Source organism: Hyperolius riggenbachi, chromosome 1 (genome assembly GCF_040937935.1).
Source record: "Hyperolius riggenbachi isolate aHypRig1 chromosome 1, aHypRig1.pri, whole genome shotgun sequence".
Lineage (NCBI taxonomy): Eukaryota > Metazoa > Chordata > Amphibia > Anura > Hyperoliidae > Hyperolius > Hyperolius riggenbachi.
In genome coordinates this window covers 22,909,376-22,929,214 of record NC_090646.1, presented here as the reverse complement: position 1 = coordinate 22,929,214, position 19,839 = coordinate 22,909,376, and the positions used below count along the sequence as shown (strand labels likewise).

General features: G+C 46.8%; 1 protein-coding gene across 4 annotated transcripts; it reads left to right on the top strand.

Annotated features, from left to right (window-relative positions):
* The first annotated feature begins 573 nt into the window (after positions 1–573).
* On the top strand, positions 574–14,485 carry GLOD5 (glyoxalase domain containing 5). Of its 4 annotated transcripts, none has more exons than XM_068266302.1 (4): positions 574–679; positions 3,190–3,339; positions 7,784–7,939; positions 14,124–14,485. In XM_068266302.1, the coding sequence occupies exons 1-4, from the start codon at positions 647–649 to the stop codon at positions 14,262–14,264; spliced, it is 480 nt and encodes a 159-aa protein (XP_068122403.1). In that variant the 5' UTR covers positions 574–646; the 3' UTR covers positions 14,265–14,485. The 4 variants fall into 4 exon arrangements, with proteins under 4 accessions (XP_068122403.1, XP_068122415.1, XP_068122421.1 ...); XM_068266314.1 differs by lacking the exon at positions 574–679 and adding an exon at positions 1,207–1,250; XM_068266320.1 differs by lacking the exon at positions 574–679 and adding an exon at positions 1,285–1,321.
* The last annotated feature ends 5,354 nt before the right edge of the window (positions 14,486–19,839 follow it).

The window sequence follows — 19,839 nt, the reverse complement described above, 5'->3', positions numbered from 1 at the left end:
GACAGTTTGCTGTCTGTGAACCTCGTTGCATTGTGGGATATAACTTTTTTTTTTCCAACTGCCAAGCAAGCAGTATCTCCCTCTGTGCATAGAACTCTTAGTAATGAACATTCCGTACAGATCTCCTGGCAGAACTAAAGATGTCACCACCGGTGATACATTTCAGAATGTAAATCAACCAGATGAAAGAATTTACAATGGGCACACACTGAGTAATCTATACATGAATATTTTAAACAATAAGCAATTGTATTAATTGTGTTATTTTCACTGCAGATCCTTTTCATCTAACTGCACTGCAAGAATGTCCTTATTGAAAACGTCTACATTTCCTTTTAGTTCAGGTTTCCTCTGGAACAGAACCCGTTTGCACATGAAATAGCCTAATATACATTTAAAGAGCCATCAATATGCACAATACAACGTGTAAAAAGTCCCTATCACACTGCATGATGGGAGAGAGGCAGATGAATGCAGCGTGTGACTGTATTATGGGGAGGATTCTTGCTGGTATTACAGGACGGGCAAGTCATTCATTGCTCAATCCCCTCCCCGCCCCTCCCTCCTCTGTATTCACACCAGGAAGTTTTACTAAAAAGACACACTCCAGAGACTTGTGAGCTGCTACCTGCCTCTACCTGGCACCATGCTGCCCCTCTGCCGCCTGCTGCGAACCCAGGTAATCCCTGACCCTCTGTACAGTGCCCAGCCTGGCACTATGCTGCCCCTCTGCCGCCTGCTGCGAACCCAGGTAACCCCTACCCTCTGTACATTGCCCAGCCTGGCACCATGCTGCCCCTCTGCCGCCTGCTGCGAACCCAGGTAACCCATACCCTCTGTACAGTGCCCAGCCTGCCACCATGCTGCCCCTCTGCCGTCTGCTGCGAACCCAGGTAATCCCTGACCCTCTGTACAGTGCCCAGCCTGGCACCATGCTGCCCCTCTGCCGCCTGCTGCGAACCCAGGTAACCCTGACCCTCTGTACTGTGCCCAGCCTGCCACCATGCTGCCCCTCTGCCGCCTGCTGCGAACCCAGGTAACCCATACCCTGTGTACAGTGCCCAGCCTGGCACCATGCTGCCCCTCTGCCACCTGCTGCAAACCCAGGTAACCCTGACCCTCTGTACAGTGCCCAGCCTGGCACCATGCTGCCCCTCTGCCACCTGCTGCAAACCCAGGTAACCCTGACACTCTGTACAGTGCCTCTACCTGGCACCATGCTGCCCCTCTGCCGCCTGCTGCGAACCCAGGTAACCCTGACCCTCTGTACAGTGCCCAGCCTGGCACCATGCTGCCCCTCTGCCGCCTGCTGCGAACCCAGGTAACCCTGACACTCTGTACAGTGCCTCAGCCTGGCACCATGCTGCCGCCTGCTGCGAACCCAGGTAACCCTGACCCTCTGTACAGTGCCTCAGCCTGGCACCATGCTGCCCCTCTGCCGCCTGATCTGAACCCAGGTAACCCTGACCCTCTGTACAGTGCCCAGCCTGGCACCATGCTGCCCCTCTGCCGCCTACTCAGGTCCCAGGTAACTCCTACCCTCTGTACATTGCCCAGGCTGGCACCATGCTGCCCCTCTGCTGCGAACCCAGGTAACCCTGACCCTCTGTACTGTGCCCAGCCTGGCACCATGCTGCCACCTGCTATGAACCCAGGTAACCCTGATCCTCTGTACTGTACCCAGCCTGGCACCATGCTGCCCCTCTGCCACCTGCTGCGAACCGAAGTAACTGACACTCTGTACAGTGCCCAGCCTTGCACCATGCTGCCTCCTGCTGTGAACCCAGGTAACCCTGACCCTCTGTACACTGCCGAGACTGGCACTATGCTGCCCCTCTGCTGCCTGCTGCGAACCCAAGTAACCCTGACCCTCTGTACAGTGACCAGCTGGCACCATGCTGCCCCTCTGCCACCTGCTCCGAACCCAGGTAACCCTGACCCTCTGTACAGTGCCCAGCCTGGCACCATGCTGCCCCTCTCCCACCTGCTCCGAACCCAGGTTACCCTGACCCTCTGTACAGTGCCCAGCCTGGCATCATGCTGCTCCTCTCCCGCCTGCTCTGAACCCAGGTAACCCTTACCCTCTGTACATTGCCCAGGCTGGCACCATGTTGCCCCTCTGCCGCTAACCCAGGTAACCCTAATCCTCTACTGTGCCCAGCCTGGCACCATGCTGCCCCTCTGCCATCTACCCCGAACCCAGGTAACCCTGACCCTCTATACTGTGCCCAGCCTGGCATCATACTGCCCCTCTGCCACCTGCTGCAAACCCAGGTAACCCTGACCCTCTGTACAGTGCCCAGCCTGGCACCATGCTGCACCTGTCCCGCCTGCTGCGGACCCAGGTAACCCTGACCCTCTGTACTGTGCCCAGCCTGGCACCATGCTGCACCTGTCCCGCCTGCTGCGAACCCAGGTAATCCCTGACCTTCTGTACAGTGCCCAGCCTGCCACCATGCTGCCCCTCTGCCACCTGCTGCAAACCCAGGTAACCCTGACCCTCTGTACAGTGCCCAGCTTGGCACCATGCTGCCCCTCTGCCGCCTGCTGCGAACCCAGGTAACCCTGACCCTCTGTACAGTGCCCAGCCTGGCACCATGCTGCCCCTTTGCCGTCTGCTGCGAACCCAGGTAACCCTGACCCTCTGTACAGTGCCCAGCTTGGCACCATGCTGCCCCTCTGCCGCCTGCTGCAAACCCAGGTAACCCTGACCCTCTGTACTGTACAGTGCCCAGGCTGGCACCATGCTTCCCCTTTGCTTCCTGCTGCAAAACCAGGTAACCCTGACCCTCTGTACTGTACAGTACCCAGCCTGGCATACTTCCCCCCCCCCCCCCTGCTGCCTGGTCTGACCCCAGGTAACTGACCCTCTGTACTGTACAGTGCCCAGCCTAGCACCATGCTGCCCCACTGCTCCCAGCCCAGGTATTTCTGACCCTCTGTACTGTACAGTGCCCAGCCTGGCATACTTCCTCCCTGCTGCCTGCTCTGACCCCAGGTAACTGACCCTCTGTACTGTACAGTGCCCAGCCTGGCACCATGCTGCCCCTCTGCTCCCAGTCCAGGTATTTCTGACCCTCTGTACTGTACAGTGCCCAGGTAATCCGGATACCCTGCTCTGTACATAGCGCAGCCAGTCCTTGTATGGATAATCGCACACTGTATTCTTATCTGCATTGTGTTGTGCAGTTCCAGGCCTCCTATCAACTGGTCCGTGCCGCCTCTCAGAGTCCGTTCCAAATAAAACGCCTGGATCATCTTGTCCTGACTGTGAAGAGCATAGAGAACACTGTCAGTTTCTATACCCGGGTGCTGGGGATGGAGGTCGTCACCTTCAAGGTACAGTAATGTTCCTTTACTTCAGTTAGCTGGATAGTGTACAGGTTAAGGGCTCTGCCTCTGACACAGGAGACCAGGGTGCCAATCTCAGCTCTTCCTGTTCAGTAAGCCATTCAGTAAGGAGACCTTGGGCAAGACTCCCTAACACTGCTACTGCCTACTGAGCACGCCGTAGTGGCTGCAGCTCTGGCACTTTGAGCCCACCAGGAGAATCTTTACAGGCCACACACAGGTCCATGTGTTTCCTGCCTGTTATACCTCGAGGTGTGCAGGGGAACAGGAGGAAACAGTGATCAGTAACAGTAGGACAGGGTGGCATGGGAGGAAACCGTGATCAGTAACAGCAAGGTGGGATGGCACAGGAAGAATGATCTCCCTGCTCTTAGTTATCTCCCTGCTCTCTTAAGGTGGCCACACGTCTCTCGACTTGACGGCTGAAGCATATGGATGCAGCTAGTCATAAATATAAATACACTAGCTGGTGGCCTGGCGTTGCTCGGGTATATATTTGGCTGGTGTCGGCTCCGCCCGCTTTTTCTAACCCTAACACACAATTACTCACTGACCAAGTTTGTGAGCTTTGCGGTCTTTGGCATCAATAATTTGCATTGGAATGAAAAAATCTGAATGGCTGTTTGTGGCTCCACCCCCTTTTCTGAATTTGAACCCCAGTCACCCAATGACCAACTGTACCAGGTTTGAGGCCTGTGCCATTAACAGTGCAAGAATGGTAGCAATTAAATATTCCCATTGAAAAGCAATAGGTGAAGTTTGATACACTTTTGTAGGCTCCACCCACTTTTCTGAATATTAATCCCAGTCACCCAGTGACCAACTGTGCAAAGTTTAAAAACTCATTACCATTAACAGTGTAAGCATAGCTGCAGTTTACATTTTCCCAGTGAAATTTGTATTTGTCTCCACCCACTGATGACCCGGCATTGCCCGTGTATGTATTTGGCTGGTGTTAGCTCCGGCCACTTTATAACCCTAACGGACAAACACTCAATTACCAAGTTTGTGAGCTTTGGGGTCCTTGGCATCAATAATTTGTATATTCCAATAGAAATTAAACAAATCAGATTGGCTGTTTGTGGCTTCACCCCCTCTCCAGCATTTGAACCCCAGTCACCCAATGACCAACTGTAGCAGGTTTGAGGCATCTGCTATTAACAGTGGAAAAATGGCAGCAATTGAAATTATCCACTTGAAAATCAACAGGTGAATTTTGATTGGCTATTATAGGCTCCACCCACTTCCCTGAATATTAATCTCAGTCACTCAGTGACCATCTGGGCAAAGTTTGGGAACCCTGCCATAAACAGTGTAAGAAGGGCTGCAGTTTACACTTTCCCAGTGGAATTTGTTTTTGGCATGACCAAGTTTGTGAGCTTTGGGGTCCTTGGCATCAATAATTTGTATTTTCCCATGAAATGAAACCAATCTGATTCACTCTTTGTGGCTCTGTCCCCTTTTCTGAATTTGATCCCCTGTGACCCAATGACCAACTGTACCAGGTCTGAGGCTTGTGCCATTAACAGTGCAAGAATGGCAGCAATTGTAATTTTCTCCTTGAAAAGCAACATGTGATTTTTGATTGGCATTTTTAGGTTCCACCCACTTTTCTGAACATTAATCCCAGTCACCCAGTAAGCAGCTATGCTAAGTTTGAGAACCCTTCCATTAACAGTGAAGAAGGGCTGCAGTTTACAATTTCCCAGAAAAATCTGTTTTAACTCCTCCCACTTTTTGTAACCTGGACACACAGTCACTACACAATGACCAAGTTTGTGAGCTTTTGGGTTCCTGGCATCAAAATTGTGGTAATGGAAGCAGTTTATCCAGCAAAGAAATCTGGCTGTTTTTAGCTCCGCCCCTTTACTGAATTTGAACCCCAGACACTTAACGACCGACTGTAGCAGGTTTGAGGCCTCTGCCATTAACAGTGTAAGAATGGCTGCAGTTGCAATATTCCCCTTGAAAATCAAAAGGTGAATTTTGATTGGCTGCTGTAGGCTCCACCCACTTTCCTGAATATTAGTCCCAGTCACCCAGTGGCCAACTGTGTCACGTTTGAGAACCCTGCCAATAACAGAATGGCTGAAATCAATCTAACAAATCTGATAGGCTGTTTGTGGCTCCACCCCTTTAGTGAATTTGGACCCCAGTCACCCAATGACTGACTGTATCAGGTTTGAGGCCTCTGCCATCAACAGTGTAAGAATGGTAGCAATGTGAATAGTCCCCTTGAAAATCAATAGGTAAATTTTGATTGGCTGTTGTAGGCTTCACCCACATTTCTGAATATTCATCCCAGTCTCCCAGTGGCCAATTGTGTAAAGTTTGGGAACCCTGCCATGTTAAAAATGTAGTTGTTGGCACCGACCACTTTTTCTAACCTTGACATACAGTCACTCAATTATCAAGTTTATCAGCTTTGGGGTCCTTGGTATCAATACTTTGTATATTCCCATTGAAAAATAAACAAATCTTATTGGCTGTTTGTGGCTCCGCCACCTTTCTGAGTTTGGACCCTTGTCACCCAGTGACTGACTGTACCAGGTTTGATGCATCTGCTTTTAACAGTATAAGGGCCTGTACACACTGCTGCGCTTTTAAAATCGCATGTGATTTTTAAATCGCAAGCCTTCATGAGAATAGGAAAAGCGCATCGCACCAGTGTGTACAGGTCTCCACGATTTTCAATATTTTTCAAAAGACCTTGCGATTAAAAAGCGCATGTGATTTGAAAAGCGCAGCGCAAGTGCAGCAGTGTGTACAGGCCCTAAGAGAATGGTAGCAGCTTAAACATTCCCTTTGAAAATCGAAAGGTGAATTTTTATTGGCTGTTGTAGGCTCCACCCACCTTCCAAAATCTTAATCTCAGTTACCCAATGACCAACTGTGCAAAGTTTGAGAACCCTGCCATTAACGATGTAAGAATGGCTGCAGTTTATATTTTCCCAGTAAAAGCTGTTTTTGGCTCCGCCCACTTTTTGTAACCTTGACACACAGTCACTCAATGACCACATTTGTGAGCTTTCAGGTTCCTGGCATCAAAAATGCGTGAATGGAAGCAGTTTATCCACCAAGGAAATCTGATTGGCTGTATGTGGCCCCACCCCTTTAGTGAATTTGGACCCCAGTCACCCAATGACGACTGTAGCAAGTTTGAAGCCTCTGCCATTAACAGTGTAAGAATGGCAGCAGTTTAAATATTCCCCTTGAAAATCAATAAGTGAATTTTGATTGGCTGTTGTAGGCTCCACCCATTTTCTTGAATCTTAATCGCATTCACCCAGTGACCAACTGTGGCAAGTTTGAAAACTCTGCGATTAACATTCTAAGAATGGCTGCAGTTTACATTTTCCCATTTAAAATGAACGGCTGAAATTTGATTGGCTGTTTTATGCTCCGCCCACTTTTCCTGGATTTGTAACCTCGGTCACCAAGTGACCACCTGTGCCAAGTGTGGGGACTGTGGCTTGATTACTGTGAGAATGGCAGCCTTTTAAATTTTTTCCATTGACTTGAATGGGTGAAATCTGATTTGCTGTTTGTAGCTCCGCCCAGGTGTGCAGGGGGGCTGCGAGACCCCCATAACCTATCATCCCAGGTAGTAAGGGATCTGTGTACCAAGTTTCGTTCAAATCGGTCAAGCCGTTTTCGAATGATCGCGACACACACACACACACACACACACACACACACACACACACACACACACACACACACACACACACACACACACACACACACACACACACACACACACACACACACACACACACACACACACACACACACACACACACACACACACACACACACACACACACACACACACACACACACACACACACACACACACACACACACTTTTATATATATATATATATAGATAGAAAGTATAAATGTGTATACTATTTATGGCTAGCAGCACCAGGTTAGAATTATGTTTTAACTGTTAGATTAGTGGTTAGGTCTCTTTCGTGAGGGCACGTCATCGTCGTGAAAGAGTCCTGTAAGAAATAACCTGTGTACATATTGTTTTGCTGAAGCTAACGTCCTCCTTTGCTGTGCCTGTTTTGAATGCAAGTCGTGTATTTTGCCTGTATTTTGAGCGTTGCGCATCTATGCAGGTAGTTATTTCAGGTGCAGCCTTTGTCTGGAAGCACTGCCAATATCTCCTCCTGTACAAAAAAGGTAAAGGATACTGCACCTACATTGGGGGGCAGCATCAGACAGGCAAGGAGGAGGATGCGTCGTCACAAGGCCTATTCCTGAGAGATTTCTTGCTGAAATCGATCTGGAACTTGCCTGCGGTGTATGGGCAGCTGACAGACCTCTCTCTAATCAGATCTAGTTAGAGAGAGATTTGTCTCTCCGCCCATCAGATGTATGGCTACCTTTACTGATCTCACCGATCTCTTGTTCTCTGCAGGGGGACAGGAAGGCTCTGAGTTTTGGCGTACAGAAGATAAACCTCCATCAGGTGGGGAAGGAGTTTGAACCGAAGGCCCAGCGTCCCTCACCAGGATCTGCCGATCTGTGCCTGATCACCGAGACTCCACTGAGCACCGTCCTACAACACCTGCAGGTCTGAGGCCCGCCCACCTTCCATCAGGGCGTGTCACCTTCCATCAGGGCGTGTCACCTTCCATTAGGGCGTGTAACCTTCCATCAGGGAGTGTCACCTTCCATCAGGGAGTGTCACCTTCCATCAGGGCGTGTCACTTTCCATCAGGGCGTGTCACCTTCCATCAGGGCGTGTCACTTTCCATTAGGGCGTGTGACTTACCATGCAGACATTTTCTGTGTAACATCAGTGCTAATATCTCTGCAGTTTTTATAATTTGCTTTAAAGAGAAACTCCGACCAAGAATTGAACTTTATTCCAATCAGTAGCTGATACCCCCTTTTGCATGAGAAATCTATTCCTTTTCACAAACAGACCATCAGAGGGCGCTGTATGACTGATATTGTGGTGAAACCCCTCCCACAAGAAGCTCTGAGTACCGAGGTACTTCTGGCAGTTTCCTGTCTGTGAACCCTGTTACATTGTGGGAAATGGCTGTTTACAGCTAATTCCAACTGCCAAAACAGCATACAGCAGCTACATCACCTGCCAGCAGTAAAAATGTCACCATGTAATAAATGACAGAATATAAATCAGGAATTTAAAATATTTTACAATGGGCAAACACTGACTAAATCATTTATACATAATTATTGTAAAAATGAAGCACTTTTTTATTACATTATTTTCACTGGCGTTCCTCTTTAAGGTGGACACACACCATACAATTTTTTTAAATATTTCATTTCAAGAATTGCAATCAATTTTTCTGACTGATTGTAACATTTCAAAAATCTGACCAATTTTTATGTTAAAATTTTCCCCAATTATGAAAAAAAAAATGATTGCAAACTTGCTTGGGTCTGTACATCTGTACATCAAGACAATCTACCACACACCATACAATTTTGATAAAAATTGATCAGAAAAATCCAACACTCCCAATCTTCTTTTACCAAATAAAAATAGGAAATTCGATCTGATTTCTCAAACGAATGAAAAAAAAGCTGTAACTGTAACATGTAGACGTGGCTTTCACTCACGGTAACCTCTGACTGATTGATTTATCATCGTATGCGCAGCTTACATTGGCCAGAATTAAGCTAGCCACACACTTATATATTTCCACCCAATGTTCCGAAACCATCGATTCCTTTCTGAAAAGTCAGGCCATCGTTCTGCCAATGCTTTTGCCACACCCCCGATTGTTTTACATTTTCCATCCTGTCTGATCAATTCCTTCAATCGATTTTTGTTTAACCAGTTCCTGCAAAACGGTTATTTTAAAACGTATGCTTTTTGCACTTTTTAGTGCAAAACAGGTTTTTAGACAATCTGTTTTGCTGGGCAGAGTATTAGGATGCAGCCTGCATACATGCTCGTAGCTACTTTCTGCCTCCTATGGGTGGGGGTGAAGTGGTTAAAATGGATCAAAAATGGATCAACCTGGCATTTTGAGGAATCAATTCCCAACAGATTAAGCAAATCTGCAAGGAATCGAATAAGAAAATTGATAAGTGTATGGCCACCTTGAAGAGAATCTGTACTGTGAAAATCTTACATAAATAAAAGAAAAGTACCATCCTGTTTGTTGTCTTCTCCTAGCCCCCTCTGTGACATTTTTGCCGCTCCCGCTGCTTTCCTGGTGATAAAATCACTGTTTTATTCATTGTTTTTGTAAACAGTGAAGATGGCCGCCAAACAGGAAATACAGTGGGTTGCAAAAGTATTCGGCCCCCTTGAAGTTTTCCACATTTTTTCACATTACTGCCACAAACATGAATCAATTTTAGTGGAATTCCTCGTGAAAGACCAATACAAAGTGGTGTACACGTGAGAAGTGGGACGAAAATCATACAGGATTCCAAACATTTTTTTACAAATAAATAACTGCAAAGTGGGGTGTGCATAATTATTCGGCCCCCTTTGATCTGAGTGCAGTCAGTTACCCATAGAAATTGCCTGATGAGTGCTAATGACTAAATAGAGTGCACCTGTGTGTAATCTATTGTCAGTACAAATACAGCTGCTCTGTGATGGCCTCAGAAGTTGTCTAAGAGAATATTGGGAGCAACAACACCGTGAAGTCCAAAGAACACACAAGACAGGTCAGGGATCAAGTTATTGAGAAATTTAAAGCAGGCTTAGGCTACAAAAAGATTTCCAAAGCCTTGAACATGCCACGGAGCACTGTTCAAGCGATCATTCAGAAATGGAAGGAGTATGGCACAACTGTAAACCTACCAAGACAAGGCCGTCCACCTAAACTCACAGGCCGAACAAGGAGAGCGCTGATCAGAAATGCAGTCAAGAGGCCCATGGTGACTCTGGTCGAGCTGCAGAGATCTACAGCTCAGGTGGGAGACTCTGTCCATCGGTCAACTATTAGTCATGCATTGTACAAAGTTGGTCTTTATGGAAGAGTGGCAAGAAGAAAGGCATTGTTAACAGAAAAGCATAAGAAGTCCCGTTTGCAGTTTGCCACAAGCCATGTGGGGGACACAGCAAACATGTGGAAGAAGGTGCTCTGGTCAGATGAGACCAAAATAGAACTTTTCGGTCAAAATGCGAAACGCTATGTATGGCGGAAAACTAACACTGCACATCACTCTGAACACACCATCCCCACTGTCAAATATGGTGGTGGCAGCATCATGCTCGAGGGGTGCATCTCTGCAGCAGGGACAGGGAAGCTGGTCAGAGTTGATGGGGAGATGGATGGAGCCAAATACAGGGCAATCTTGGAAGAAAACCTCTTGGAGTCTGCAAAAAACTTGAGACTGGGGTGGAGGTTCACCTTCCAGCAGGACAATGACCCTAAACATAAAGCCAGGGCAACAATGGAAAGGTTTAATACAAAACATATCTATGGCCCAGTCAAAGTCCAGATCTAAATCTAATCGAGAATCTGTGGCAAGATCTGAAAACTGCTGTTCACAAACGCTGTCCATCTAATGTGACTGAGCTTTGTAGGTGGTTCTACAAAGTATTGACTCAGGGGGCCGAATAATTACGCACACCCCACTTTGCAGTTATTTATTTGTAAAAAATGTTTGGAATCATGTATGATTTTCTATCCACTTCTCACATGTACACCACCTTGTATTGGTCTTTCATGTGGAATTCCAATAAAATTGATGCATGTTTGTGGCAGTAATGTGACAAAATGTGGAAAACTTTAAGGGGGCCGAATACTTTTGCAACCCACTGTACATCATCAGAGCAGGTGCCCGTTTGCACAAACTCCTTTCAAATGTGATTTGACTGCTGGATTGTTACTCCCATGTGTTGCCTTAGCGGCTTGTCTGAGCTCTGCACTGATCGCTCTGCACTCACAGCTGTTTGAAATGTCTCAGCTCCTCCAGCCTTGCAGAGACGCTGGCTGTGAGCAGAGACATTGCCTGTGACTCATACACACACAGGAGAGCCTGCAGGGGGCGTGCATAACTTCTCCCTATCACAGCAGAGAAAGTGCATTCCTCTTTGGCTTGACAAGAAAAGAAGATTAGATCTATTACAGAGACAGTGCAACTAGAAAAGGCTGCAGTAATCCAGACCACATTAGAACAGGTATAGGAACTTATAGGATAGAAGAAATAAGGCTGAAAATGTTGTTACAGAGTCTATTTAATGTCAGGGTCTCTTTAAAGAAATCACAACATTTTGTATTAATTGACAAAAATAAGCCAGTATAGTAATAACGAGATCTGTCTGAGCACTTGTGGCATTTTATGTCATATTTATGCGGTGGATGATCTGCTACAACCTCTCAAACAAATGTGGTGGATTCTACATCATATCACGGTACATAACCCAGTGCATAGTGATCATGTTTGTGGATAATCGTATACATATCATTTAGGAAACCATAAGATACTCTCTTCTAGAGTAAAAATCACATCTAATAGGAAACCACAGAATAAACTGATCCAGACGGTGCTTCAATAATGAGCATATCTCTTAAAGAAGCAATAAATCCCTTTATTACAAAAAATGTCAGGCCTTATTGGGAGCTCTCATACATTATACTGTTTTTAAGACAACAGCCCCAACTTGTTTGAAGTCTAATTTGACTCTTCTTCAGGCCTTAAATAAAAGTATAAATCTGGTAACCAACCACAGTCACCAGTTAAAGCATCTGCGCTAAATTTAACAAGCTTCGGGACCATGCTTAAAGTGATCCACAGATGGTTCACTAGTGCTATTTTATACTTACCCGGGGCTTCCTCCAGCCCCATGAGCAGCACGGAGTTCCTCGCCGTCCTCCATTCAGCTGCTATGACTCCCGGTAATCCGGGCAGTCACGGCCTCCTGCGTATGCGCGGCTGGGCCGCACATGCGCATCTCTCGCTGCGCTCCCGTCCCCTGGAGCGTTCTGCGCCTGCACAGTAGTACTGCACAAGAGCAGAACGCGTGCAGCCAAGCCATGCATGCGCAGTAGACCTCAATTGGCGGCGACTGACTGGATTACTGGGAGTGGTACCGCCAGAATGGAGGGGCTGAAGAGGACCGCGAGGGAAGCCATCCCTGGGAAATTTAAAATTTTACATCTGCAGGTAGATTTAGCATATTTTTGAGAATAGAAGACACACTTTTTTCTAAAACTCGGGGGGGGGGGGGGGGGGTTATACCAAATATACAGTAAATGTTGTGCAGAGTGCGCAGGGAAGAACCGCATCCAGCGCCGCTCCTCTCCCACGTTGCTCTGGTCCGGCTTCTCCAAGCATTCCTCTTCCCCGGCAACTTCCGATACAGCTGTACACAGCGGCCACTGGCGTACAGCTCTGGGTCCTGCACTACAATTTGCCTCCATACTTCCGCATTGGTGCAGCTACTGTAACACCAGCAGCGTTTCTGTGCTGGGGTCACGTCTAGTCTAGTGTAGTGCAGTGCAGGGCAGAGGCGAGAGAGGCTCCAGCCTCAGGGCGCAGTGTAGGAGGGGGTGAAGCAGGGCCAGGCCAAGGCAGAGGCGAGAGAGGCTCCAGCCTCAGGGCGCAGTGCAGAAGGGGGCGCACAACTCACTCAGCTATCATTCCCAATTGTGTTTGAAGCAGAGAGAAATAAGAAAAGGGGATACATGACAGTGACTGCAAGCCACATAACTAGAGGTTGAGGGTCCAGGGGCGCCTCTTACTCTAATAAGAATCTGTGTGTGGGGCAGCTAGGATGGGGGGGCGCACTTTGGTGTCTGAGCCTTGGGTGCTGAAGAACCTTGTCCCGGCTCTGGTGCAGTGTAACTGGTAGGAGCAGCAGGTGTTAGTGTATTGCAGCTGGTCAGTGTAGCTTAGATAGACTGGCTTAGAGACAGCTAAGGTCCATAAGACGCCCCTAAGTTACAGACACACCTAGGTTTAGTATTTTTCTTTTTATCCCTGATTTTTTAACCTCTAAACCTAGGTGGGTCTTGTATTCCGGAGCATTTTATATTCCCAAAAATACAGCAGGTTCCAAGATCCACCATGAGTGGGCCTGATGGCTCTGACTTCTTCAGACATGTCAGGGCAAACGGTGGCCAGAACCCGTTACTGGAGAAACTCATCAGTCAATGTGTCCTGCAGCCCGTTGCTTGGAACCTTGAAAGTAATTGGCATACTTGTGTGGCAAGATAGTGGTAAGAGGAGTGATCCACTTGATGCCATTCCTGTAAAGAAGCTGGCATCTTGTAGAATGTTGCCAGAGGTGGAGAAGGCATAGCAGGACAAGGTAAACCCTGAGGATCCTCAAGTGGGTGGGAAGTAATAATCCCATAATGGTATATGGTCAACTGTAATATCAGCAGTTGTATAAAAATGACTTTTTTTTCTCCCCTGAAAAACAAAAATTCTTGCGTATTTGTACATCAGGGATATGGGAGATCAAGAATAGCCCTAACCCATGGCTCAAAAGGTTTAGGCTATATACACAGTTTAGAATCTCTCATGTGTATGGTGGTACTGATGCGTCGGTGAGAGATCTGGCTGGACTATCTAGTAGGCCAAGGCTATTATTCTCCTTCTTACTCCTCCCACTTTGTTGCGCACCACACCATAATCCCTCCCCCCGTAACAGAACTTGTATCTGTACAGTATTCTGCCACAAACTGTTGCCCGATGGATCGAGTGCTGATGCCTGTGAGTGAGGGTCTTCCTGTGTACGAGGCTTCAGAATCATTGGTCAGTTTTCCTTGCCATTGCTGTTATTCATTCACTCCTCCTTTGCTCCACAGGTCTGTGGCGTTCCCATAGAAGAAGGACCGGTGTCTCGCACGGGAGCAATTGGAGAAATTCAGTCGGTCTATATTCGGGATCCAGATCAGAATTTAATAGAAGTTTCGAACTACAAAGCAGAGACAAGTACCAAGTCCTGACCTGCTGAGTCTCTAGATGTGAACCCAGAACCGGCATTGACAGAGGCATCGTCTAATCTGGCCTTCCAGTGTCGTCAGTGATGTAAATTTAGTGTTTTGCAAAATTTGCACTTCCAGTTTTTGTGGTGGCAATTCTCATTGCCTTTAGATTGTAATGAATGGATATCGATTTTTCACAACAAAGCTTTATTTTATTAAATAAAGTTAACTTTATCACAAAACCAATGCTCATTGTATTTTTGGCCTTGGTACAAAAAGATGAGCTAAATTCATTTTTTGCATTGAAGAAGATGTCCATGAGTGACCAGCAAGCAATAGGTCCACCTCCTCCTAAGGAGTCACTTACATCATTGTGCTATCACCATGACAGAGCTTGTTCAGTAGTGGCAGCAGGTGGGTGTGAGGGCTTCTGCATGCACAGTCAGGAGAAGGCCACTTCTTGCCAAGAAAAACATCACAGACTGAAATTCTTCAGGAAGTACAATGATCGGACAATAGAAGACAAGTGCACTTATTTTCGCTGATGAATCTTACTTCCAATGGTTTGGGACTTCTAGAAAATCACTGCTAAGGTGGCCACTAATGATCCAATCTTTTTCATCCAATCTTACCATTTCTATATAAGGGACTGCCTACATTATCCATTCAATACATTCGCTCAATTTACCCTTATTCTACATAGATTTGGTAAACTTGGATGACAAAGACTGGATCATTAGTGGCCACCTTTAGACTTACCAGTAGATGGTTGTTCTGCGAGTACTCCATGATGGCCACAAGTTAGAGTACCTGTCCCTGGCCACTCACAGCAATGAAACACAGGCTAGGATTAATGAAGTGAAAAGGCTATATAAGTTTAGGTGCTGCCCTCCACCCTCAGTTGTCACAGATAAACACTTGTCTCAAACATGCAAGGTTTTAGTGAATGGTTAGCCACAACCATAAGATTAGTGGCGGGAATAAAAAGGCCATCATTGAGGACTTGCAGAAACACAATCTACCATTAATCTAACAGTGACTTACTCTCCACTTCCTTCATAACAGCCATAAGTGAGAGACCACAGATAAGTAGTCTTACCTCTTTTAGGGTGATATCATTGCTTGTAGGACCTTCCATTCAAATTACATGTCCTGGCTTGATAGTAGGTCTATCCTGTAGTGCCTAATGAAGGCAATAGGGGTAGACCATGTCGCTGTTTTCCATATCTTTTCTAGTGAAGCTCCTGCCCTTTCTGCCCAGGATGTGGACAGAGATTGTAGAATGTGCTGTTATTTGTTGCGGTGCTGGCACTACTGAAATACAGTACGTTTGTTGGATTGTTTGTCCGATCCATCTAAACACTGAATTTTTTCGTCGCTGGGTGACCTTTTTTTCTGTCCCGTGAACATAAGTAGGTTTTTCAAACTTCTCCATTCCTTAGACCTTTCCAAGTAAAAGAGTAAAGTTCTCTTAACATCAAGAGTGTGGAAAGCTTTTTCTCTTTCTGGGACAAGTACAGAATGATGGTATAATAATTTCTTGACTTCTATGGAAATTTGAGCTTACTTTAGGTAGGTTAGATGGGTCTGTTCTAAATATAATCTTATCAAGTAGGATAGTCATACAGGAATCATTAATAGAGGCATTGTAAATCGCTCACCCGCCTGGCTGATGTGACTGCCAGCAGGAAGACCGTTTTAAATGTTAGTAGCTTAGGAGTGGCCAGCTCTAAAGGTTCAAACAGGGGCTTGGTTAGCTTTTCCAAACCAGAGAAAGATCACAAAAAGGAAATGTTTTTAGTTTGTTAGGTCTATTTTTGGACACGGCTTTAATAAATGCCCTGACGTAGTGATCCTTGGCTAATCGTCTGTCCAGAAACATCGAGAGGGCAGTTATCTGTACCTCGATAGTACTGACTGCCATGTTCATGTCTACCCCAACCTGTAGAAAATCTAATATCGGTGACAGACTATTATCTATCTTGCTTGGTCTTTCCTGATTTTCCATCCACAAAGAGGTCTTCTACATGCTATATACTGGTATATCTTTTTAGTAACTTTCCTATTGGACAGCTAGTTTTTTTTACTTTCTCAGAAAACCCTCTAACCGCCTCCTTTCAGGATCTACACTTTCAGATGGAACTTGTCTATATTGGGATGGCAGAGACCTCCTCGGGACAGAAGGTCTTTTCTCAAAGGTGATGGCCATGGCTCCTGGACTGCCAGAGTTTTCACTAGGGGAAACCAGAACCGCCTGGGCCACCACCCACAGGTTACTGAGAATTAATGTGGCCTCTTCCTGGATGATCTTCCTTAAGATCCTGTTCATCAGGTTGAATGGTGGGAACGCATAAACTAGGCCCCTGCTCCAAGGAATGGCTAGTGCATCTAACCTTTTTGGCGATGATGAACCGTGCAGAGGACACAAGTCCGGGAGTTTTGTGTTTTCTGGTGATGCAAACAGCGCTATTTTGGGACTCCCTCATTTGCCCACTATCTGCTGAAATACCTTGGGACAAAGCGTCTACTCTGCTTCTGAGTATCTGCTTTGTCTATCCGCTAGCCAGTTTTGAGACCCCTTTATCATAGCTCCCAGCTGTCTCTCTTTTGGAGGGACAGTCCCTCTTTGGGAACCCAGTCCCTCTTTCTTCATCATGTGTCCCTCTTTCAGGACTGATGTGCAGATCTTGTTCTACTGAAGAATGTGTTTAATTTACTCTAAACTTTATTCCCATCCTTTTAATTGATATATTTCTTATTTTCAAATCTTAAAGGGAACCTGAAGTGAGTAAAATAAATTAAAATAAACACATGATGTAGCTGCAAATGAATATTACATACTAACCTCACCGTCAGTTCCTCTCAGAAGCTCACCATTTTCTTCTTACAGCGATCCCTTCCAGTTCTGGCAATATTTTGTCAGAACTGAAATATACCAGTTGCTGTCAGTTATATACCAGCAGCTGTCAGTTACAACTGAATGTGCAAGGTAATGTCCATGTTTCCCTATGGCTCAAGTGGGTGATATCACAGTTTAAAAGTGTGCTGACCAGGTAGCTGTTAGAGGGTAATGGCCATTTTTTAAAATGGAGGATGGAGAATTCCATTGATCACAGTGGACAAACAGGATCCAGGAGAGGAGAGATTGAGAAGTAGACTACACAGGAGGTAAGTATGACCAGTGTATGGTTATTTTGACTTTTTATTTTCAGTTCAGGTTCTCTATGAAGGAAAAGGAACCAGGATAGAAAGGACCAGTGTGGTTTGAATTATAAATTAACATATTTTACTTATGAAATCTTTATGGTATGCGTGACTAGGGGTGTGATGAGAGTGTGATTAGGGTTGTGGCAGAGGCGTGGCTTAGGTGTCCCTCTTTCTTATCTCTAAATGTTGGGAGTTATGCGTTATGTGTAGAGCCAACTTTAGGTGTCTTTCTGCCCAATTCAAGATTTCTAGGGCTATAACTAGTTAGTACACGCTTGTTCCTCCTCGTTTGTTTATGTAATAGACTGTTACAATGTTGTCTGCTAAAATTGTTACATCCTGACCCTTCAAGTTGTCCTCGAAAGCTATAGGAGTCTCATTGACCGCCAATAATTCTTTGAAATTGGAAGGCTCCCCTCCAATTCTGTTCTATTTGGCTGCAGTAGTGTCTGAATCACACCAGAAACAAGCATGCAGCTAATCTTGTCAGATCTGACAATAATGTCAGAAACACCTGATCTGCTGCATGCTTGTTCAGGGTCTATAGCTAAATGTATTAGAGGAAAAGGATCAGCAGGTCTGCCAGGCAACTAGCATTGTTTAAAGAGACTCTGAAGCAAACAAAAAAATTTGCTATTTTTACCTTCTAGTTCGCTTCAATAGTATCATTAGATGTAAACCGCCGCATCCCCGCTGCAAAACGAGGGCTTTAGACCCCTCAAATCTCCGGGCAAAGATCCACGACCAACTTGGTTGTGGATTGTGCTGCCCCGAGAGGCAGAGCTTTCTGCTGTAGCTCTGCCTCTCCTGACGTCAATCGCCGTGCGGATCTCCGCCTCTCCCCGCCCCTCTCTGTGAAGGTAGAGCGAGAGGGGAGGGGAGAGGCGGAGATCCGTGGCGATTGACATCTGTAGAGGCAGAGCTACAGCTGAAGGCTCTGCCACTTTCACGAAGCGCCATCCGGATTGCCCCCCAGGGATTTCGGGGGTCTAAAGCCCTCGTTTTGCGGCGGGGATGCGGCGGTTTACATCTAGTACTGAAGCGAACTAGAAGGTAAAAATAGCAATTTTTGTTTGCTTCAGTCTCTCTTTAAAAGGAAATAAATATGGCAGTCTCCATATTACTCTCACTTCAGTTGTCCTTTAACCTCCTTGCCGGTTATCCCGAACTCAGTTCGAGGTAACCTGCGCAGGAGGATTTCTCAGGCCCCCCTGGGCCGATATGCATAATTTTTTTTTTCCTACACGCAGCTAGCACTTTGCTAGCTGCGTGTAGTACGCGATCGCCGCCGATTCGCCGCTACCTACGGCGCCGAGCCGCCCCCTCCCCGCCCCCTGCGCAGCCTGGCCAATCAGTGCCAGGCAGCGCTAAGGGGCGTATCGGGATTCCCTCTGGACGTCACGACGTCCATGACGTTGGTGACGTCATGACCGGGGAAGCCCTGCAGGAAATCCCGTTCTCAACAGGATTCCCTGCATACTCTGATCGCCGAAGGCGATCGGAGTGGGTGGGGGGATGCCGCCGCTCAGCGGCTATCGTGTAGCGATCCCTGGGCTCGCTACATGATTTAAAAAATAATTTTTTTTTTAAAAAAGTGCGGCGCTGCCTCCTTGCCGGATATTTTAGACCGGCAAGGAGGTTAAGCCTTGTACACTGGAGGGTCCTCAGCTGGTTGGGACCGTCCCTGCTGTGAAGTTAATGTGTGTACGGCGGGGCTGCGATGCTGAGCGTCCCGGAGTGTTGGACCATCTCGGTATACTGCATGGTGCTCCACCCGAGCAGTTACCGCCCTCATACAACACAAATGTCCACACAATTTATATAAACAATCTTTTGCATGAAGGTCGGGGCTTCGCCAATGAAGGACAACCAAGAAATGAAGGTTTTAGAAACACTGGATTTTATTTAAGAAATTTACAGTTGTAAGTGACAGTATCATTGTTAGGCAGCTGAGGTGGTGATCGGACATTGGTCAGATCAGCACCCACCAGGCAGCAGCGCTATATATGAGAGGGGATGGAATCATTTCCAGCTGATCACTAGGAGGGTCTTACACACTGCAAATCGCAAATCCTATTTCCCATTCCAACTTTCCCTGAATGCCATCAACACAAGCAGAAAACACGCAGCATGCAGGACAAAATCACTGATCGGAATCGCATGTAGTGTGCAAGAGGCCTGAGATGCAGTAACAAAAGGTGTGTCCATTACAGGCAGAAGAACGCTCACCATGCATTTTCTCCACACATCACATCCACCCTCCCTTTGTCTGTTCTAACACCCCTCCCTCTGTCTGTCCTTCCGCCCTCTCTGTGTGTCCTCCCGCCCTCTGTCTGCCTCTCTGTACTCCCGCCCATCCCTTTATCTGTTCTCCCGCCCCTCCCTCTGT

Excerpts from the sequence above, each read along its gene's own strand:
- GLOD5 (XM_068266302.1), top strand. The coding sequence starts at position 647 with ATGCTGCCCCTCTGCCGCCTGCTGCGAACCCAG. Across the intron at positions 3,340-7,783 it reads TGGAGGTCGTCACCTTCAAG|GGGGACAGGAAGGCTCTGAG; the intron begins GTACAGTAATGT and ends TGTTCTCTGCAG. Across the intron at positions 7,940-14,123 it reads CCGTCCTACAACACCTGCAG|GTCTGTGGCGTTCCCATAGA; the intron begins GTCTGAGGCCCG and ends TTTGCTCCACAG.